The sequence below is a fragment of the Temnothorax nylanderi genome, unplaced genomic scaffold (genome assembly GCF_030848795.1).
Source record: "Temnothorax nylanderi isolate EJ_2023f unplaced genomic scaffold, tnyl_v1.0 TNYL_tig0370_pilon, whole genome shotgun sequence".
Taxonomy (NCBI): domain Eukaryota; kingdom Metazoa; phylum Arthropoda; class Insecta; order Hymenoptera; family Formicidae; genus Temnothorax; species Temnothorax nylanderi.
In genome coordinates this window covers 24,413-46,730 of record NW_027249432.1, presented here as the reverse complement: position 1 = coordinate 46,730, position 22,318 = coordinate 24,413, and the positions used below count along the sequence as shown (strand labels likewise).

General features: G+C 40.0%; 1 protein-coding gene across 1 annotated transcript in view; it reads left to right on the top strand.

Annotated features, from left to right (window-relative positions):
* Positions 1-22,318, top strand: part of Ptp36e (protein tyrosine phosphatase 36E) — a 68,426-nt gene that overhangs the window by 32,562 nt on the left and 13,546 nt on the right. The window contains exon 3 of the mRNA XM_071720760.1: positions 21,792-21,919. Coding sequence (XP_071576861.1) covers positions 21,792-21,919 — 128 coding nt within the window. The remainder of the gene's footprint in view (positions 1-21,791; positions 21,920-22,318) is intronic.

The following is a 22,318-nucleotide window of genomic DNA, read 5'->3' as shown; positions in this document are numbered from 1 at the left end:
TGATTTGGATCGCATTTTCGGAGATGATATCGAAGACGCTGTATCACCTTACACAGTAAAAAATAATACGTAATTTTAACATTTTTTACATGTCCCAGAAAGTCCACTCTAAATTTTAAGTTAAAATGACTCATTCATCGTGTGTTACTTGTTGACAAATTAGAAATGTTAATTAATTGACATTATACTTTACATTTATATTTGTTCTTTTGACTTTATTTTTTAAGTTATATTAACACATGATATTAATTAATTATTTTACAGATTTTACTTAAATTATATGTAATAGAAACATTTAATTTTAGTCAATTTAATTATTTTGTGTGTCAAAGTTTACGATTATTTGAAAATTTATAATACTTTAACATTTATTTATGTGTTAAAATAACTTTAAGACGTGTTGATTTTTTAAAGCATTGTGTTAAAAGAACTTAAAATAATATTTAATTTCTAAATGACATATATAAAGTGTTAAGTTATCACGTTGACATAAATGTAACACATGAAAATGTTAAGAAAATAATAACATAGCTGTTGTATGTTAATTTTACATTGAAATAATAATCAAATCTTGGTAACATAAGAAAATTTTAACATCTGTACACACGATTTTTTACTGTGTACGCTTAGAAATGTCGACTGCGAAGGCAGAGGATAGAGTGACACTGATAACTTCTGCTGTCTTCGCTCATTGCGATCTCGAGGCAAATGTGACGAACGACATTCGCCGTATTCGAGCGCGAATGTTACGTTATAATATTACGCATAACAGACGCGCGAAATAACCCGTAAATGATAGTACTTCTCTTTATGTACGTAATAATACGACGCGTTGTCTTCGTAGGAAACGGCTTTCATCTCCCTTTCGGTTTTGCGAAATCCCAAGGATAAGTACGACCGTGTACTTCGCCGTCGCTGATCGATCGGCAACGAAACTTGGAAAAGTGTCGCTTCAACGAATTCACCGACCCTCCCTCTGAATCGCCCTCCCCTTTCGCCTCTTCCTCCGCCATATCCTCCTTCAAATCGATCCATCTCCTGTTGACCTCCTCTTCTCGACGAAATCTCCCGCCTGACTTCAGCGGCTACTTGTCGTCGTTTATTTCTGCGCCGCCATCAGAAATTTATTGAATATAAGTGGGAAGTAAGAGGGAAAGAAACAGAGGGAAAATATCATTCCTTTGGCGTCGAAATTAACTTTAATATTGCTGGAGGATTAGGATTTATGAACGCCTAAGCTTTGGTCGTTTATAATTGAAGAGCCTAAGCTAAAATCGGAAACGTACGCTATTCACGGAAAGAAAAGAGCAGCTTAACCCTTCGCAGAACATGTGTAATTCTGCTGCTTTCATCGAACAAGTGGGTCTTTTAGACCAGTTAAGATTTTCAAGCTGTAATGGTGCCATAAAAAATCTGAAAAAATTCAAGTATACTTTAAAAGGCTTTAAGAATCTATTTATACCGTTATGTATGCCTGATTCTTGTTTGGGGTTTTTTTATGAGTCCGTAAAATCTCCGTAAAATTCGAAATGGAAATATCGAGTGGGTCTTGAAAGCCCCACCTGTTCTGCGAAGGGTTAATTTCCTTTGCCCGTCAACATTAGAAGAAATTGACTCGTGAACATGGTAAATAATTTAGAATTTATTTGATGGCATACAGGGATAACATTGTTTTGAAGTTCTAGTAATCAGTTAGCAATTGTTTTCTTTTACAAAAAAAAGTACATTAACTTTCATACGACTGGACTAATAGCGTCGCAGATCAAATATTCAATCATGTGCGACCGAATCTTTAAATTAAATCTTTGCTATATATATTCCATTGTAAAATCAACTTTTATGCTCTATATTTGAATCGTATATTCATCCTTAAAGTTTATTTATTTAATCCCCGATGTCTGATGGGAATTAAGACTGCAATAAAAATTACGTTAAAAAAGAAAATTGTTTCTGCCTTTTGTAAGCCATGACAGGCTCATGTTGCAACCACGATAAATACGAAGACGCAACTTCAGCGTCTCATTTTTCACACTCGAACCGTGATTTCGAGCGTCGAAGTTCCATCCCGAACGAGATCTCGAACGGCTGATCAAATTTTCAACGTTGCGAACACCCTCGGTACCGTGGAAAGTTAGCGTAGAAGGTTCGACCTTTCGAGCTTTTCCGTAATTTCGCGATTTAATACTCGATGCGCGGTGTCGGAGAGATGCCGGATGATCAAATGGCGAGAGAGTCGCGCGATCTCCTTTACAGGCGGAAATTCGATTGGGTGCTCGTCCGGGAAAATTGCAAAGTTCCAGAAAAACTTTGGAGAATGCGCTATTCGCCCCGTCCTGCCTTTTCCCCACCCTCTCCGATTCTACGAATATCTCTTAGCACCCGACCTCTTTTTTCTTTCTCTCTTCTCGCCCCCGTCTACTTCCCGGAGTGGGAGAAAAACATCCTTTCGGCGGAAGTAGGTCTTAGCTAAAGGATTCCGCTTTAGTACATTTCACGGATACGAAGCTTCTTCCTGTCGCTTTTCCCTGCGTCAGACGATCGCTTTCTCTGGTCTTATGCAAGCTTTAAAGCTCTTATATAATGAGAGAACGATTGATTAACCGCCGAGTGCTCTCCTATATCACGACAGCGTAGATGTTAAAAGGCGGATTGCAGCACTTTTACTCGCTTCTTACTTTAATCATTTTTGTCTTGCCCTCAAAAAGTTTGCTATTTAAAAAGGACTTTTAATATGGGAACGGTCATCTCATTTCTTTTGCATAAACGGTCAATTGGGATAATTTTTACATCCCAAGTCTTTGTTACATATTGCATATTTTTCATTTTTCTATAATTTATTTACAGTATTTGATGTTTGTATATACATAAATTTACTCAATATTTTCTGGAAAAAATGAGAAAAACAAAAAAAAATTTCTGTGACATAAGCTTTATTTTTTCAACACTAGTAGAATGTAAAAATTATCTCAGGGGGATGACCGTTTTCGAATTAAGAAACATACATTCGTAATAGCTCAAATAATACAATAATTTTTCGATGTAAGAAAATACAATCAATTTTAATTTCCCTAAAAAACAAACATACGTTAATTCATCCTTTTAATGAATTTATCATTTACGTAATTGAAACAGTTTTATATCTTGCATTTCTTTTTTAATCATAATGATCGTGCAAAATATACCGCGAATGAAGTAACTAGTAACGTGTTAATTACTTGCAAAGTATAGAAGTAAAATCTTAACCAGAGTGTGCTAAATTAATTTACATACGATACGATTATATCTGGATGATTGATAGTGAATTCCGAGCAACGCCACGCGATACTGTTGCCTCTTCATTCTGCTTGCTCATCTTATCCGTGCTATATGCGCTCAAACCGTTTGCGAGTAAAACCACCATACGATTTCTCGATCGATGGCGTATTTTTCTCTCTCTTTCCTCTCTCTTTCTCTCTCTCTTTCTCGTGGATTGAAAATACTCGATTTTATTTTTCGCCCTTTCTTTCCTATTCCCATCGTACGAATTCGCGCGCGAAGTTACTTCGATATTTCTCGAAATGTCAAATGTATGCAATACACCCGCGAAATTGGCGAAAGGACGACCCGATCTATATGCAAAGATGCGGAATAATTGCATCCCGCGTCGCCCACTAACATCCCACATTTTCCTCCGTGCAATCCTTTCATAAATCGTGCCGCGGGTGCAGAAAAATGCATCGCGCAACTTCAATTTATTCTGTATTCAAGTTGTCTCTACAGTATTGATGTTGATATTATGCAACGCCATTGTGCGCGCGGATCCGCTTTCCTGCATAGTTTGTGCATTATCGGTAGCCGTTATACGTACGGCGCGCGGCGGCGGCGGCGGCGGCAAAAAGGAAACTATGACTGCACACGTCGTTTCATCTCGCTATACGACGATAACGTAGCGGAACGCATACGGACGAGCGCATATGCGAGCGCGATCCCCCTATGGGGATCAAATTCGGTCACGACTTTAACTCACGAGCATTGAATTAATTGCTATAGTATGCCGCATCCTTTTCCCGGGCGGTTAATTGCACCAGGTCGCACGTGCGGTAAACTCGTTTCGCGCTGGTAAATTTTAACTCCCCGACGCAGCTCGTTAGGAACTATATCTTCTTCTTGTGCAGGGGGATATAATTATCTTTCATCGCGGAGATTATCGCGTTAATATTAATTTAACTCTTTAAAATCGCGGCCCACACCGGCTCGCTCGGCCCATCGTTTTCCCATGGCACTTGAACGATTTGAGCGATTTGAACGACAAGGACAAGCCGAATCCCACCGCCCTGATTTTTATAGAACTCCGATATTCTCTGAAATTGATGTGATTTTTAATTTTGTTTCTCATTGCAAAACATATCAATTTTCATGAAAGCTTCAAATGCATTCCGACAGTTAGAAGATTAATACTTTGCGTCAACCCATCGCTCATTATTCATTCTGACTTTAACATGAGAAAAATGTTATTTATATTCATACTTGGTTGATTCTCTGTCATCCATCTTATTACAAATAATACAAATAGCAGCTTTCTTTGCCTGTGTTGTATAAATAAAAAAAAGTGTTAACGCATACAAATATTTGCGATTATTTTAGCTTATCATATATTTTTATAACAAACTAGACATCACAGACGCGCGCGCTATTTATTTTTAATATTTTACTGTTACATTAACCACACAACTGTCAAAATATGCCATGACAGTCGCTCATGAAGTAAGCGTAACAAGAGAACCAATCGGCATCGATAACAATACTTCGATAGATTCGAGTATCGATGACATGCCCTTTTTACTTCCTCATCATCATCATCATCACACAGTAGGTTCACTCCGTGTCGAAGCCTTTGTTCTTCGTGGCAAACGTCCGCCATGATGTTGATTGTGCGAGCGTGTTTTATTTCAACCGCTTACTAGAAACCGCTTGATAATTGTATAAGATGAAAAAAATTATAAGAAATATATATTAATTAAATATTCGAAGCAAAAATGTCACAATTAACACATGCACATAAGTAAAAAATACATGCGTAAATTAACTTTGTTTTGACAAAAACTGAAGATACGACTTTTTTACCTCTAAGGTACAGATTTATGTAATTAATACGCTCTAGTTCTTCTGCTTTGCGTCGCTACGAACAGCGAGGAATCTTTGAACGTCTCGAATCGAATCGTCTTCACTATCGCGGGTGGAATCTGACTGGATATCCAGAAGATACACCCTATAAAGAAAGATATGGAAACCCCTGAGCTTCGGCGAGCAGTAAAATTTGAATATATCCGACATCCACCGTGGATCCTCGGACTTCACCGATACATCTTGAATGCGGGACGATATTCAAAGAATGGAGCTGTTTATATTACACGGATCGTGTATCGGGTATCTAAGTAACGAAAAGACCGTACACTTCGAACGATCGTCATGAGTGTGTTCGAATTCCTAGGAGCGTGATCCCCCTCGCGAAGTCCGCAAAGAGACGGATACACAATTGTTTGACACGCGGGAAGCTTCAGAAACGATTGGAAATTGGAGAGCGACGTAACACCACCGCGCGCTCGAGGACTCTCTTCGGAATTACCTGCACCTCGATATCCACTCCGCGTTACGTGTTACGTATGCACGTTGGATTGCGACGGTCGCAGGTACACGCGGGATGATAATATTGTTTGCAGAGCCCGCATAACAAGCTTTGTCAACTGCGGCGTAATCACTGCCGAGTTGACTCCCCGAACAGACGTCAGCGAACAATCGCGAAAGCAGCATTAATTCACGGTCGTTTCGTATACAGATAGAGCGTCGAGGGTGGATCGTTTTTCTTCGGTAAAATTATCTGCCGTTTCGTGTAAAATACTGATGCGAGAGCGCGCGAAAAACTGAGTAACGCATGAACGTTTTAGTAAAAAGTTAAAGCATTTTTATGAGAAGTATTCTAAGAATTAATTGATGATACTTTTAAAAAATTTTGCGTACCTATATTATTATTTTACTTATTTAGAACTTAATTATATTATTTTACATTCACTGCAATATAATAATTAACTGTCAAGATTTTCTTCAATTAAATTGGATGTTTAAAGGATAAAAGTGGCAAAATTTGTAATCTAACGTCTTGAAAGAAGTCGACTTTTAGATAAATAATAAAATCTAGAGATGAAGAATAACTCACAGGTGAAAAGAGCGATGACGAATATCTTATGGAAACGAGCGTAAACGCGCTTGTCTAACGAAGTATTCGATGGTTTTGTAAGGGAAAACGTTACACGACTGGGACATCACTCGATTCGACATGCTAAAACAGACACGTGCTCGACGAGAGGTTGCTTTCGATTGCAAACAGGCGTACGGACGGTTGGCCTGGATTAGCAGAGTGAGTGCTATTACGCGGATTTTCGGTAAACATCCCGGTGGCCGCGTGTCAATCATCATTTATTCGATGATGGACGATCCGATCGCGCTGGTACTGGCTATTGATTTGTCGCTACCGTTTTGGCAAAGATTCGTTAGCGCCACTGAAACCGTTTGGCTAATTCGCGCGAGTGTACACGTAATTCGGTCGTTTTATATACGTGCGTGCACGGGTGGAGCAAAATTTGGGGTTCGATGACGACGATTTGGACGAATCCAAATTGCGGCTTAATTTCGGCAAAATTACCGCACGTTCGCAACATTCGCCGTTAATATTCTCGAATCAATTTAAGCTCGCGATCAATACCGAAAAGTATTCGGGAAATTGCAGCATTAAACTGTAACGCGTTCGTCTAGATCCTATGGAAAATCACGGACGGTTCTTCAGCTCGATTCGGGTAAAAGCAAAATTAATTTAACGAAGCATATCCCATTTCGTTCGTAAGTTCGTGCAAACTTTCTTCGAGAGGCTTTATTCGCCCCCGCGATAACGTACTTTACTCGTGATACGGGCGGGAAAGGGTTAAGGGTTACCAGCGTCAGGTTGGCAATTTTTCTTTACGAGAAACTTGGGTGAAATTCGATTGACAGGGAGCTTAGAGCACGAAATAAATTCGATTGACTGTCACACGGGGCAGAAATGGGTGAGACTCCCCGCCCGAAAGTCTCTGCCGGTAATCAGTGCTTCGGGAAATATATACATCGGCACCTTGGAACATTTCCGAGTAGATCGAGCGCGCGTTTTCCTGTTCCTACTAAATGTAGGACATCGATTTTGGTCATTCCCCGGGAAACTGCGAGAGTCCCATCGAGGAATAACTTTGCTGCCCGAGGGACGGCTTATACGCCAAATCGTCCATCGCGAAATTTCCCCATCGATGAAGCCAGGAATATTTTATCCGGTTGTACCTAAATATCGGGAATAACGTTTAATTCCACGTATTAATTGGACGGAAATATTTTATATCTGGTTGTACCTAAATATCGGAATAACGTTTAATTCCACATATATTAATTGGACGGTTAACGCAGCTGTTACCTACGAGTTTTCATTCAAGAGCGTGTGTCCTATATCTATACGTACCCTACATTTAAATAAAATATTCAGGCATGCAAGTCCGGCTTTCCGATTGCTGTCGCAGGAAGCTCGGAAATAATTCAGAGTCATCGAACGGTTCCTTATCAAATGAACTCTGCAAAGACGATCATACGCAAAGCGAGACTTATATTCGCGCATAGTTCTCGCCGTCATGTGCCTTCTATTGGATCTCGCTCTAAATCCTCGATTCGGATCACAGAGAGACGAGAGATGTAGCAAAAGCCAGCTACACTTTATCGGAAATGCTCGGCGTGGAAATTTATAATGCACGACTATGCGGGGCTACTTCGCCGCCCTACGTGCGCCAGTAAATTTATCGCGCGGTTCCCTTTCCCATACATATCGCGTGTACAGCCGCATCGCTACGTTCCAGGAGTTTAAGCGGGGAGACGACGATTTAAGGAACAAACGTGCCCTATGGCGCATTGGGCTTGAACGAGCTTGAGAATTTAAGGCCGTGTTATATCGCGATTAAAGATGACCGCTCCTGCAGGAGTCCTCCACAGAAAAGAGAGAAGTGTTAAATCAAGACTTATATTCTTGTATATAAGCAAGAATCAATATAATCTTCTTATAAGAATTTTAACTTTTTATTTCAACTTTTTTCTTGATTAAATTATATAAATACCTTTATTCAAACAAGTTTTCTTCGCGTTTAACGCAATTTATATATCTCATTTCAAGATTATAGATTCTTGCTTATATACAAGAATAATAAGTCTTAATTTAACACTTCTTTTTTTTCGTGTGTCGAAATACCGAGAACCTGGATGTGTTCAAAGTTAACGATTAATCTTCTCGGTAATTGACAGACAGATAAATAACTACTTTATTAACCGTGCAATCGCTGTATGAAAATAAAAATATTGAATGTCCTGCACATGTCTTCTGGAATTTAAAGTTTAGTTCAAAATCTCGTCGCGATCTTTTGTTATCAAATTGACAATATAACGCAGTTTTGAATGCAGAAGCTTAACAAATCGTTCGAATTCCATAAGTACCGTGTCTTTCACAATATGCAACGGCAGAGCTATGTAGAAGACGCGTGTTTGGCGTCGTTCAAACTTTCGTGTTTAATGTCACAGTTTCATTCCTCTGTAATTCGCAGCAGTCGTGCACAAAGTAGTCGTCGCGATATTGCTGTCGCGCAAGAATTTCGAGACGGCCAGCGTCGCGATGCGTACCGCATATACGCTGCGACCCGTCACAATTGTATCCAGCACTTCGACGCGACGTCGCGAACTTTGCTGCTCATTAATCACTGCCTGGACCGTGCCATTAGCTAAACGTTGTCCCTAAGCTGATATTAAGTTCCCCCGGGTAATAATAATCGGACATTCTATACCGTTCCTTCGAGTGTTTTAGAGTATCGATTAGATAGGGCCCCTAAAGGGTCGCGTTGCACAATTAAATTTTCACGGGTCCGGTAAAACTGGCGGAATTTACTGAATTTACAGCGGTGGTTTCAAATCTGTTGCCCAGGAAATAAAAAAAGGCGAGAGAAGAATACGAGGGATAAAAACGAAATCACGTAGCTACGCGCGGTATATTTTTCCAACGATAACTCCGCGGGGCGTTATCAATCCTCTCAATCCCCGGGGAGAAGACGCGTCGCATCAAAATAAAAAAGACGCCCAAGTGGGTGCGTGCAGTTATTTTTGCTTCCCTCTATATGTAGTACAACCGTACAAGTAGGGGAGACCGGGGCTAGTTGTCACACTTTTCAAATACTGATTTTTAAAAAATGTTAGCAATATTTTATAATATCGTATACTATTTTATAATGTAGCTACATCCTTTAGGTGTAAGAAAAAAAAATATTAGACTTGTATATATTTATACACAAAAAAGTTATTTAATTCTAAGCAAAACCGCGCAAATGTGACAACTTACCCCATACCCAGGGTTGGTTGTCACATGACTCTGGATTGATTGTCATGTATCTTTCATGTAGAGGAAACATACGACAAATAGTTCCTGTTTTAATATTTTATTAAAGTTAGTGCCAGTTTTTGGTAAATTTAACTTAATAATATATTGCAGCATGAATTAAACGAAAACTTAATAATTTTCATAAAGTTTGTAATATAATTTTCATAAACTTGGAGTAAATAAAAGAGTAATAATTCTCATAAACTTTGTAATACTTTCATAAACTTTGAGTAAATAAAAGAATAATAATTCTCATAAACTTTGAATCCCATCTCATTTGAGACGACTTACCCTGAACGGTCATTTTAAACAAAGAAGATTATATTTATAAACTATGTTGCAATGACAATTAACTAAATACAGGAAAAATTATCTAAAACTATAATATTTCTTATGACCAAAAAGAAATTACGACTAGTAATTCCAAAAACCAACGGAACAATAAAAATATAGAGGCAAGAAAAATTTACTCACGACCTCCAATTTTTAAAAAGTGCTCGTAAATATCACATGCGATGTTTTTGAAACGAGCTATTTCGTACACCCGACTAACACGATAGGAGCAACCTACACTATAAAGAAGAATATTCCACTCAATTTATTAAGTGAGATATAAGCTTTGTGACAACTTACCCGTGTGACTTCTAGCCCCGGTCTCCCCTATACGCGAAAAATGCACGATACGGTCGATACGATAACAATTTTTAAAAATTTATGTCGTTATAAGTAAATAATATATTATTCACGTAACACCTAGCTGAAGGTAAAACAGCCACGTTTCTTAAACGGTGATTAATATCTCCATTTCATTTGTCAGTTGACTCGAAAGGAAGATTTAATCGTCAACCGTTTCTTGCCGGCGCGGAACGTTCGCCGTCTTGCTGTCGCCGAAAGCGGCGAATTCCGCAGTATAAATGAAGCAGGTGAAACAATAGAGGAGGTCTCTCCTTTCAGATCGCACAACGAATCCTTTCTTTCCGCTCGCGTGCGCGCTATTTCTCTTGCCGCAAGAAAGGTAGACCGCGTCTCGCGATTTATCGCAAGAAAGATCACCCCCTCCCCGCTCTCCTCCCGGCTCCGGAGATTCTTTCCTGTAATTCGGATTCTTTTCTACGATTCGCCCGTTTGTTAGCGACAAAGCGACGGAAAATATCCGTCGGCAGGGTTATCGCTTTTCACCGACCAACTGAATCGGCCAACTTCACCCAGTTTACTTTCCCTCGACTGACTCGATTTAGACTCCGAACTACGTTATCTTCTCGCGTTCTCGTAACGTTAATACATTACTCCCGCCGTTTGTTAACTATCTTGTTGCCGACCTCCGCGGACTTTGTTGGTTTTCGCCCCCTATGCCGTTACAATTTCGAACTATGTGTTTACTGGATGGAGTTTGAGTTACAACTAAATACAGAGGGAAAGAGAAAGAGAGAGTTTATGCGCGCACTTAATAAGGTAGATAACTTCGTTGTAGGGCGGCAATATAAATTATATTGTTTAAGATCATAATTATGAAACAGATAAATTAAAGTAGGTGAAAAACTTAAAATCCCATTCAATTTTTATATGAAATGTAATATTTGTTTCTAGCCACGTTATTTTTTTTGTACTTTAATCGTGCTTAATTGCAATATTGGAAAAAAAAACATAATTTTATTACGATAAATAGCACAAATAACTTAAAATAAAAAATAAAGAGAAAACAGATTTAATTTTTACAATACATTATTACGTCCGCTTTATACATTGCGGTAAATAAGTTAGCCTACGTGCTGATTAATTATAAAATTTACAGCTCGACTGGCGTGAATTATTCATTATTCCTCGCTTTATATATATCTTCGCGAAAAGTGTTTTAATATTTACCCGTAGTTCCCAGCGAAACCAGATTCTCCCTCGAAGAAAAGTCCGACCGTTACAAAGAACACCCCGTATTAAAGGAAGTGGGTCGAGATGTCGCGGACTTTGCCGCATCTTTCTCGAGACCATTCGTTTCCGGCGAGGCGGATGAGCCGGCTCTTCTCTCACCCTCGAAATTTCAGTTGAAATTTTCACGAACTCGTTACCGCGGCTGTTTGCACCCGCGAATGGTCAAATTTGCTCTCGACATTCTACTTAACTTGTTATTAACGTTCGTTAACAATGATACGTGTAACGGACGTATTTACCTCACAAAAATACATCGCGGCTTTTAAAATGCGCATATTAACAACCTGGAAAACAGGTTGGAAATAGAGAGTGCCCGAGAAGCGAGCTGAAAATAGAGGGAGTCTCTCGGAAGGCGGGCGAAGAATAAGGAGATCTACTTAATTTTTGTTTAATCTACCATACGCGCGCGCGGTAAGTAACGGCGAGGACAAAAATTAAATGCTAGAACTCTACGTGTTTCGATTTATCTCGTGGAATTATGGCAGCCTGCCTTCGGACGATGTCGCGAGCACGATAATTCTCGCTTCATTATGCCGTGATAAGTCGAGGCGATAAGGCAACGGCTGCCAACGGCAGAGAAACTTCCGCACGAGACGATATACGTCTGATTCAATCAATATCACACCAATACGTTTGTCGAGATATATGTATTCGCGGGATTGACTGGCACCTGTGTGTACAATAGCATCTGCGAGAGTGAAAAACTTGGATCTTTTTATTGGCAGCCCGACGGAAAACGCTTTGGCGTCCGCGTAACAATGGACGGTACACGAATGCCATTATTCCTCGCTCATCAAACCCGGCTTTCGAAAAATAGCCGAAATTGAATCGAGCGAGGAATATAATGGCGCAAAACTGGGTGTTATCTGTATGAGCCGCGCGAAATACGAACACGATGAAAGCATCAATCTTCTATTTTTTTCTCATTTTTTTTTTATATTTTACATCGCTTCAATTTGTGTTAATCCGTTATTGGCTGATGACGTCGCATAAGGCTATTTTATATTTCCGATTCATATTTCGGCGAGATAAACGAAATATAAACGAAACGCGTTACAACCTGTCCAATATCGAAGTTTTAATTATCCGGGAAAACGAATGATGATTCAGTGATTCGTGATTTATAACGATATTTGATAATTACAATGATCAATAATGCATTTATATGCAAGTTTAAAATGTATTTATTTTGCAACATACAAATATCGCGTTGCGAGCGCATAAAATGTTAATTGGACATTTATGGCCTCGCCATAAATGTCATTTTATGTGATGCACACGGAGAAAGAGGCGCACAACATGGATAGGAAAATATATTTTGCTGGAATTATATATGTTGCATTAATAACGTAGAACGTAAAAACTCTCGTGTAGAAATTCAAATAAAGAGCACACATGAGAATAAAATAATTCAAATAACAGAAATTTATAAATAATAATTATATATACCTATTTAATTTATTTCGCTGAAATTTATTACGAAGATAAGAATCAATAATAATTATTAATATTTATTACTCACGCGGAAGATAAGGAACTCTGAGGAAGAGTTCAGCAAATATTTGCAGTAAAATCAATTTAATTAATTAGTAAAAGCTACGCCGGTATTTCCGTGCCACATTATTTCGTTGTAATTGAGTTTTATGCTCGCGAACCTGAAACGTTCTCGATGTAATTATTACGGCGTGCATATGCATGTCGCTCTGTGCGACTTTGGTCGCCTAACAGAGCTCGCACTAGAAACTTCTCGATAGTTAGTTCGCAATTGCGAAACTTCTGCAAAAGCAATAACAAAATGATCTATGAGGCATCTGTGTTTCCAGCAGTTTTTACATGTAATAAGTTACATGTTATATAATAAGATTACGCGTTCGCGAGTTTATGTTTAAAAAAGAAGCGTATTCGAGAATAAAGAACTTTACTGAAATTCGAAAGCGCGTTTAATCCATCTTACAAGAAATCCGCGAATTGTCAGCTATATTCATGACGATATTTCATGGGCGTGGGATACGGCGCGGGCGTGGGGGCGGTTTTATGCATCTGCGATTTACGGCGAAATCGTTCTTCTTTTCCTCGACTTTCTTAAAAGATTATGAAGCTCGACATAGGTGGAATTTTAAACTTCGCGATAGATCTTCGCGATAATACAGAATGATAACGTGGATAGGAAAAATTTTTCTTCTTCGATCTCGAAAATTCACGCGAAAATCTTTACAAATTCTCTCTTTGTTTTCTTCACTTCTTTCTCTCTCGTTTTAATATTAAAGATTGTTTACACGTTGGTTTATGTAAAAATATTTAAATATTTATTTATCTATTGCAAAGCAAATGTCAGGAGTTAGTCGATCATGCACTTTTAGTCGAGTATACATTTTTAATTCATTAAATATTCATCGCCCAGCGCGCACAGGCAGAAAAATTCCCAGATGAAAGATATAATTACGATTAAAAATGTAAGAATGTAATTACGAAAGCTGCTCTGCCCAGCGATCGGGATGAAATATTTACTCAAATATTCATGTCGCGATATTTCGCGCGCCGTTATTTGCTTTAAATTTAATGACGACTTTATGAACATGACAATTTAGCATACAAGGATATAATTTGGTTAAATGTAATGTAAACTTCTCGCGCGCGCACGAAATTATTGACCCATTATTTGTCGCGTCGTCGGAGATCCAAACGCCAACGCGAAATATATTATATTGCGCCGCGGACTTTCCATTACGCGCAAATCGGAGCACCGCGCCGGGCGAACGTCACTCTTGTGTGTACAAATGTATAATATTAACTTCATCCATATGTCTCTCTCTCTCTCTCTCTCTCTCTCTCTCTCTCTCTCTCTCTCTCTCTCTTTCACGCACGAAAACGTGCTGATCAGTAATACTACCACCGCCCACGGATGGATTCGTTCTCGTTTCGTTTGCATCGTTCTCTCGCACGCGAGGGAATCAGGTCACCGGTCATAAATCGCGATGGATGTAAGAATCGCACGTCGAAACACACGATCGGTCGATAGTTCGCCCGTTGGGCGAAACGGCCAACGAGTTGTGCGCTCTCGCCTCGGCATAACTCATCCTGTCCGCTCGCCACCTCGCCGCGCCGCGCCGCGCCGCGCCGTCTCTCGGCTACTACCGCGACGTGGTAATACGCTTTACCGCGTAATCAGCGCGCCGCGAGGATGAAATCATGCGAGTGCACCTGCTTGCGCGAGAGAACCGAGGGACTAACACATGCCGCGTTGACGAGCGCATGCTGGATCCAGATGCGGCGTTACACGGCCGTGACGTTCACGCTCGATTCGCAATCCCAGGCTACATCGGAATCGGAAGGATGCAGAATCAATCGCGACCTCCGCTCGAATTCGAACGTGACTCGGCCTCGGCATATGCGCAACTAGAACGTCGCAGGCTCAAGTGTATTTGTAATAATTTATTTTTACCGCATTATTTGCGATAAATTCGCGTACGATGCTTGCTGACCGCGCGGCAGTTTCGCGAGATATAACGAAATATCTGTCCCTTCTTCGGGTCGGGAATAAGGAAAAACAGGAGTTGGAGGGAGCACAGCCGGAAGTGCGTGCCCGAGACCGACTGATCGAATTGCCGCCGTCGCGCCGTTCACCTCGTTCGTTCCTCAAAATGGAAGGAAAATCGGCATCGTTTTTTCCCTTACAAAAATATCGACGGTACTCGAAATCCTTCTCCGCGTATATTTTCGGCCCTTACGTCAATAAAGAGCTATCCGGCGGGTCGTGGAAAGTAGGGGAGAATCGATTAAAACCATCTGGGGGAGTAGCGCAAATATAGTTAGTGTCTGGTAATCTTCCGCCCTCTCCTTTCTTATGTCAATGCGGTTACGTTTGATAACAACGTAACTCTTGATAACAGGCCCGATTTCCATTTGCCCTTTGCTTCGTGTTTCCTTTATATTAAGACGCATTCAGTAACGAGTGGTTTGTGAAAGGTCTGATGTACAAATCAATCAACTATACTGTAGGCTATTATACTGCGAACTAAGATCGTATCCTTTCATAATCCTGAGCAGATTAAAGGATTACCGTCATTTTATTAAGATAAAATTCAGATAAATGCTATCTTTACGCGACGGGCAATCGTGCTATCAATAACGTCTATTTCTACTCAAATTATCAATTTGATTCGACAAATAAAAAATGCTTCTATATCTGTCTCGAATCGTTAGTTTAATTCGCCAAATCAAAAGCGTAAAGAAATCGACTAGAAAATCAGAGGTACCGAATAAATTCTTTACAGTTCCATGCGCGCATTTGCTGTCTCAAACTTTTATCTTTGTGCATGGAAACTATTACAAAATCATAAAATGTTATATTAATTTGGTAAGAAATTAAAAATCTGAAAAAAGTTTCATTTTATTTCTATATTCAAAATACTTCTGTATATATATTATCTTTCATATTAATCGACTTTTATATTAACGAACCCTTAATTAAAATAAAGTTAAATATGGTACGAAATTAATATGAAACTTTAATTATAAACTGTCCACTAATTATTATCAGACGGTATTTCGCTCGTGAATTGATGCGCGACATAGAGTCCTGTAGTTGTGAAATTAACATGATCCTGCTCGTGACATCGATAGTGGTTATACTTTTTATGACATATGATATTCCATAATGTTGATACAAAATACACAAACCAGCCCGGCGGACGATTCGTAGTAGCGATGTAACGCGCGACAGAGTAACGATTCGTGCCTAATTGCCGGCGTGGCGAGGTCGTAATGAATTGCCATTGTAATTCCCAGGGTGGCTTCAAATTCCCGATCGATCAGCAAAAGACAATAACAATCGCCGCTGGACGCGTACTGAATAACGGGCGCAGGTCGGGTTTCTTGTTAATTAATCGCCTATAGCTTCGTAAGTTACCCAGTTAAAAATTACATCAGTTTAGTTAGAATGTACGACGAAGAGTCGAATGTTTGATACCGCGTGAATGAAATGTTCCGACTTTGAGCGGAAAATCGGTTTCGCCTTCAAACAAAAGACACATTTTGTTCCAAAACGTTTTGAGCAAAATGTTTAACTCAAATCAGTAAAGAAAACGAGAAAGATATTCATTTGAGAAAATAACGATTTGTAAGTAGAAAGAATTCTCAAGAATTCAACTTTGGTGTTATAAATAAGTATAAATAAAACTCCCGGGTGGAAATTACAACCTGGCGCTGTATGGGCTCCGGCTAGTTTTCCACGAGTTAATGTGGGCGCTATGATGGAAGGCTAGCCTGGGGTTGTACTGGGTGGTAACGGCAATAATGGTCAGCTCCAATATTGGAAAACTATCTAGGCCCTGGCTCGCGGAGCAATGTTGCTCCAAGACAACACTGATTGCCATATCATACTCGCGGCGTGTTGCTTTCGTGCCGCGGTCGTTACCTCCGGCGCCGCTCGAGCAAAAAGCTTTTTAAATCCCCTCGCGGCGTGTTGCTTTCGCGCGGTTGTTACCTCCGGCGCCGCTCGAGCAAAAAGCTTTCTAAATCCCCTCGCGGCGTGTTGCTTTCGCGCGATTGTTACCTCCGGCGCTGCTCGAGCAAAAAGCTTTCTAAGTCCCCTCGCGACGTGTTGCTTTCGTGCCGCGGTCGTTACCTCCGGCGCCGCTTGAGCAAAAAGTTTTCTAAGTCCCCTCGCTGCTTTCGCGCGGTTGTTACCTCCGGCGCCGCTCGAGCGAAAATTTTCTAAGTCGACCCAATATATTCCCAGTACTGAGCCGACTCTCGGCCGTAGATCAATATCATTTCTGGCCTTATACACGGTCAGTACTGAGACAAGACTCGCCTCGGAACAGAATATGGTTGCATGGGGGTACTGGTCACCGAGACTGGCACAATACTGATCTAGCGGTTTATCCGTACTGGGGCAGTACCACCCACACACATCAAGTCTTGGCAGCCAATATTGTGCCACTTCTGGGCCATGCGGACAACTCTGGCAGAAGTCCGACATTCGCACATGGGTTATAATCCTGCCTCACTGGCCGGGCGCTAGCTAGCCCCCGGCTGGATTTCCCATCTTGGCACCCCCGCACAATTCTGTCTAGCGCCTAGATGAAATACTAGGCAGCGCCTGGCTAGATTTCCGATACGGGCGTGCCACGACATTCCCCACGGGGCCCAAAATAGAAACTTGGATCGCCCAGACACATTTCCACCCGGGCTTTGCTCTTTGTATAATTAAAGATAATTAAGAATTTCGCTTTTGCTTATTTATAAAAATACTCTAATTTAAATATTAAATTAAATTTTTTAAAAAGGGGGAAAAGGAATGCGAATAACGAAATTTTTGCAGAGAAAACAATGCGTGCAAAAAACGGAAAACGCGTTGCAGCATATTTTTCATTTAAGTTAATTTTCACAGAATATTCATACAACAAGAAAAATTGGTCATTCATTAATAAAACTGAGCGCACGATCACGAACAAATTTCGCGAAGTCGATTGCGTTCTATCTAAATGTCATTCCGATACTCAGATTCATAAAATCCGATATGATATGTCTAATTTAACAGCGCATTTACCGCGAAAGCTATTCGCGAGACATTCTCCACAACTAAACTCCAATTTGTCAGCCTGATGCATCGCCCGTTTACTTCCGTCTGTTTGCGTCGATAAAGGGCAAGTTAGGATGCAAGAAATTTAAGATCAACGAGCATATGAAAAATGCAGGCACGCAGTGATAGCGACGTCGATCGAGATTTTCCGCGAAGCTGGATGACGCTTCGCAAATTTTACGAATAAATCGCGTACGATTAAATTAATATTTTTCCACAATAAAAATATAGAAGTACAGTATTTGCTTAGGCAAATAAAAGCGCTCATCGATCGCGCGAACGAGAGATCGGCTGAGAAAGTTTTCTACGTCGGCGTCGACGCGTGTCGACGGCGAAAGGGATCGAGTTACTCTCCGGCGAATCACTCTGTGTAATCATCGCGAAACCTTTCTGAAAAACAATCGAATCGCCTGGCCGGAATTCATTGTGACTGTCGCGAAGAACTGCAACTTCTTAATTCGATCGTCGAAGGGTCGTCCAGCTTTCTCGGATCGGACAATGTCCGACGACTAAAATACAGTGCTCGATGGTCGGAACTGTCGGAAGTGTGCATGACTATATAGCTCCACGTTCAAGTTAATCCAGATGGTCAATTTGCATTCATCTGAGATCAGGAAGCAAATCGCGATTTAATTGCTGGCGCATTGACAGCACTTGCATTCAGTTTCTGATTACTTGCAATTATATCTTATATCGCATAGATATACGAAAAAATATTGTATTGTATATTCGTGCAATTTTCACCACGTCTAGAAATTAACAGGAAGATGAGAAAAGCTGATTAATTATCGCTGCGTTATCATTCGTTAGACGCGCGTGATGATCCTGTTGCAGAAGATGGACCATGTTGGAATACTAATTAAGTAATTTTGAATTTCTGCGTGACACGCGTGACTCTTTCGACGCAGATTAAGTGGAATAATTAATTTCATTTATTAAAAAACAAAGAATTAAATAACTCTAATATGTAATATTTTAATTTTTCTATTAGAAATTAATATCAGCTGATCATTAGAGTGCTTACAAATAAAAAATGAAAAGTTGAACAGAAAAATTAATATCGCTTCGACTATAAAAGCGAATTTTTGTTACGAATACGTTGAAGTTTTGCACGATGTGAGGCACATTCTGTATTCTTTCAAATCTTCAAAAATTTTTACATTTTTATGTGTAAGCGATGTCATGTTTCGCGTGGACTTTCAACGTAACAACATATTTGATGCGTTGCAATCAAGATCTCGCATGCACGATATAGCAAACTTGATTTGGTGCGTTATGTATGCGCTGTGTGTACGGCTCTAATAATAGATGTACCTAGCCGATAAATGCGAACCGATAAACAACCACCAACGCAAACGCTTACTTACGCTCTTTACGGTTCGGCATGCAGAAACCTAATAGGACGCGACATTCATGCGGATTTTCCGAAAAGTGGTGCACCGTTTTATCGGAAAACAACAGTGAAGCAAATAAGAAGTTGATACTCGCACATCTCTTAAATTCATTACGTTACAGCATTCTTTTATGAAGAATGATGAATGATGTTCAAGAAATTCAGCATTTTTTTTACATATCTCGGACCAAAATTGGAAGAACAGAAACGGGAATAATCTCGATCCCTTCTCGTCTTATATTTATCGCTTAAAAGTTTTATCGAAATTATATATGCAGTTATACTTTTGATTATTGATTTTACATATTTAATATAACATGCTAGAAAACATATTCTAAATTATTCTAATTGTACGTTTTTAAATTTGTTAGTTGAAAAAAATTACCATTATATTGTCAAAGGCATATGATTGCGATGCTCTTATATTACTATGTATCGGTAAATACAAAGCTAGCAAGCTTAGAACAGAAGCAGCTGCGCTGTTGCTGGTGCTAACAGTAAGCGCAGTTTCTTGTATCCGAAAGAGACAAAGGATAATGAGGCTGTGTTATGTATAATCAACTTCGCGTTCCTGTGAGCGTGCCAGGTAATCAGAAGCCTCAATCTGCATCGTTGGACATCGCATTTTAGAATTATTAACTTAGCTCTTATTAAACGCGGGAGCATGTAAAACATACAGAATATTATTAACACTAGAATTATCAAAGGCGATCGAAATGATTAATTTGTAATATTTTTTTTAATTACTCAAATTTATAATAATGCATTTTCTGAAATTTTCGATGACTTTTATTGAAATATGTAAATGATTAAGCAATTTGCTTCTCTCCTTTATGTCTTTTTTAAAAAATACGTACATGTATACACTTAAATAGCAGAAATTAATATCGTCGATAGTTCTAATGTTAAACGAGTTTTCGGATGAACCATTTAAAACGGTATCGTTAAAATAGTATTAGTTGTGAATTGTATTATATATTTCGACCTTTCACCGTGCATGATATTCCGATTAAAATTTCTGTCATGCACGTGTATCGAAACGCGTGCATAAGTAATTTATAGAAATTTTGCATCTAGATTTTACAACGACCGACATTCTGTTGCATATGCGACTATCGAGATTATCGAGAGAGAGAGAGAGAGAGAGAGAGGGAGAGAGAGACTTCTGCCATATTTTTAATCAATTCAATTCCCACCCACACGTAAATACGCATATCAAGCGCGGCATATTACGCGCAGCTGAAATTCGTGGCCCGTATGCATATTACGTAACATCGTCATTGCGAAACGCGCGTCGATTGCTTTTACATTTAAATGTCAATAGCAAACTTTCCACCATAGCAGCAAATCCAAAACGGCTAAGGGTAAAACGCGATTAATTAATTATCGGCAACTGTTCCACACCTTAAACGCATTAATTTCAAGGCAATTTTAACGCCATAGAATTCTTCTCTCTCTCTCTATTTCCGCCTCCGCGATTGAATATTCCGTACGATTATAATTAATCTTTTACTTTCCTCCGTGTTGTTAATGAATTCTAAGGACACTATATAAAAGATTCAGCGGGAGAACTCGTAATTTTCCTAGAATAATCTATACCGAGCACAAAAGTTAGTTATGCGCTCGGCTTTATATTACTGAAACGACGAAAGGTAATTAGGACAATATTAAAATGATACTTTCAACTTTTATGAAACTGCCGTTACGTTTTAATGTCAGTTATATTCAACCAGACCGAAGATTCGTCCCGTACAAATTTCGTACAGATCTCAGCGGATTAATAATTTTCGACGGCATATAAATATACAGTTGTACCTACACGTACACGTGTTTACGGCCGTTTGACACGTCTGCGTGCACGTGCACGCGTCTCTCTCTCTCTCTCTCTCTCTCTCTCTCTCTCGAGAGAGAGAGAGAGAACGTACGTGCAGGAAGTGTGCCGAGAGTGACAAGCAGCTGCAAATTTTCCTCGAGCGAAGAGTAGCGGTTTGTCTCACCCTCGCCTGTCTCTCGCATCTCGGCTTACCGCATTTTCCATTCGTCTTTCCACCCTCGAGAGAGAGAGAGAGAGAGAGAGAGAGAGAGAGAGAGAGAGAGAGAGAGAGAGAGAGAGAGAGAGAGAGAGAGAGAGAGAGAGAGAGAGAGAGATCCCTCGTGCCTCCGAGCGAAAAATCTCAGCGAGAGCGAACAACTAATCCGCAGCTGCTCGAAAAGAAAAAGACTCGCCCACGATTTGTTCTTTCTTTACGTAATACACTTTACGTAATTACATCAGTTTGATTTGTATCCGTTGTAAATATAACGATGTTACACGAGGTGCGCGATAAGACGACGTTACGGTTGCCAATTAATCTTATTGTCACTGTTATTGTTTTTTCGTTATTAGCCGCATTAAGAACCCTCTCTTATCTTTCTGTCCGCAGCCACGGAAGAATTGGGAAGCAGCAAATTGAGCACCACATTGCCGACCGCTCCGACTGAGCTCTCGCAATTCCCGAAGCTGTGCGAGCTGCGCCGAAAATTCCCGGTTCTATACCGGGTGGAGTTTCAGGTGAGGCCCTGGCAAATCCCATTTCCCGTCAACTCATCCAACTTCGGTCACCTCTCAGTTCCCGTCGGGCTCTCGCTTTTTCGCTTCGACAACTCTTACGACCTTTTCCTCGCCACGGTTCTTCGATATACGCGTTATCGATTTATTGGTTACAACAATTAGTCATACTTCATTACATCTTATAATCTTGAAACTGCATGTTCGCCTTCCAGTCTCGCACGCAGTTTAACCCTTAAGCGCGAAGCTTTGCATATATGCAAAGCGACTTTTCGATGCTCCGTGTACTCTCCCTTGTGAAGTATGAACTAAAAACGCGCGGCTTTTAACATCTGTAAAGGGCTTTGTCTGGCCTTTTTGGCTCGTCTTTCCCTCCTGGATGAGAAGGCCCAGAATTATTAT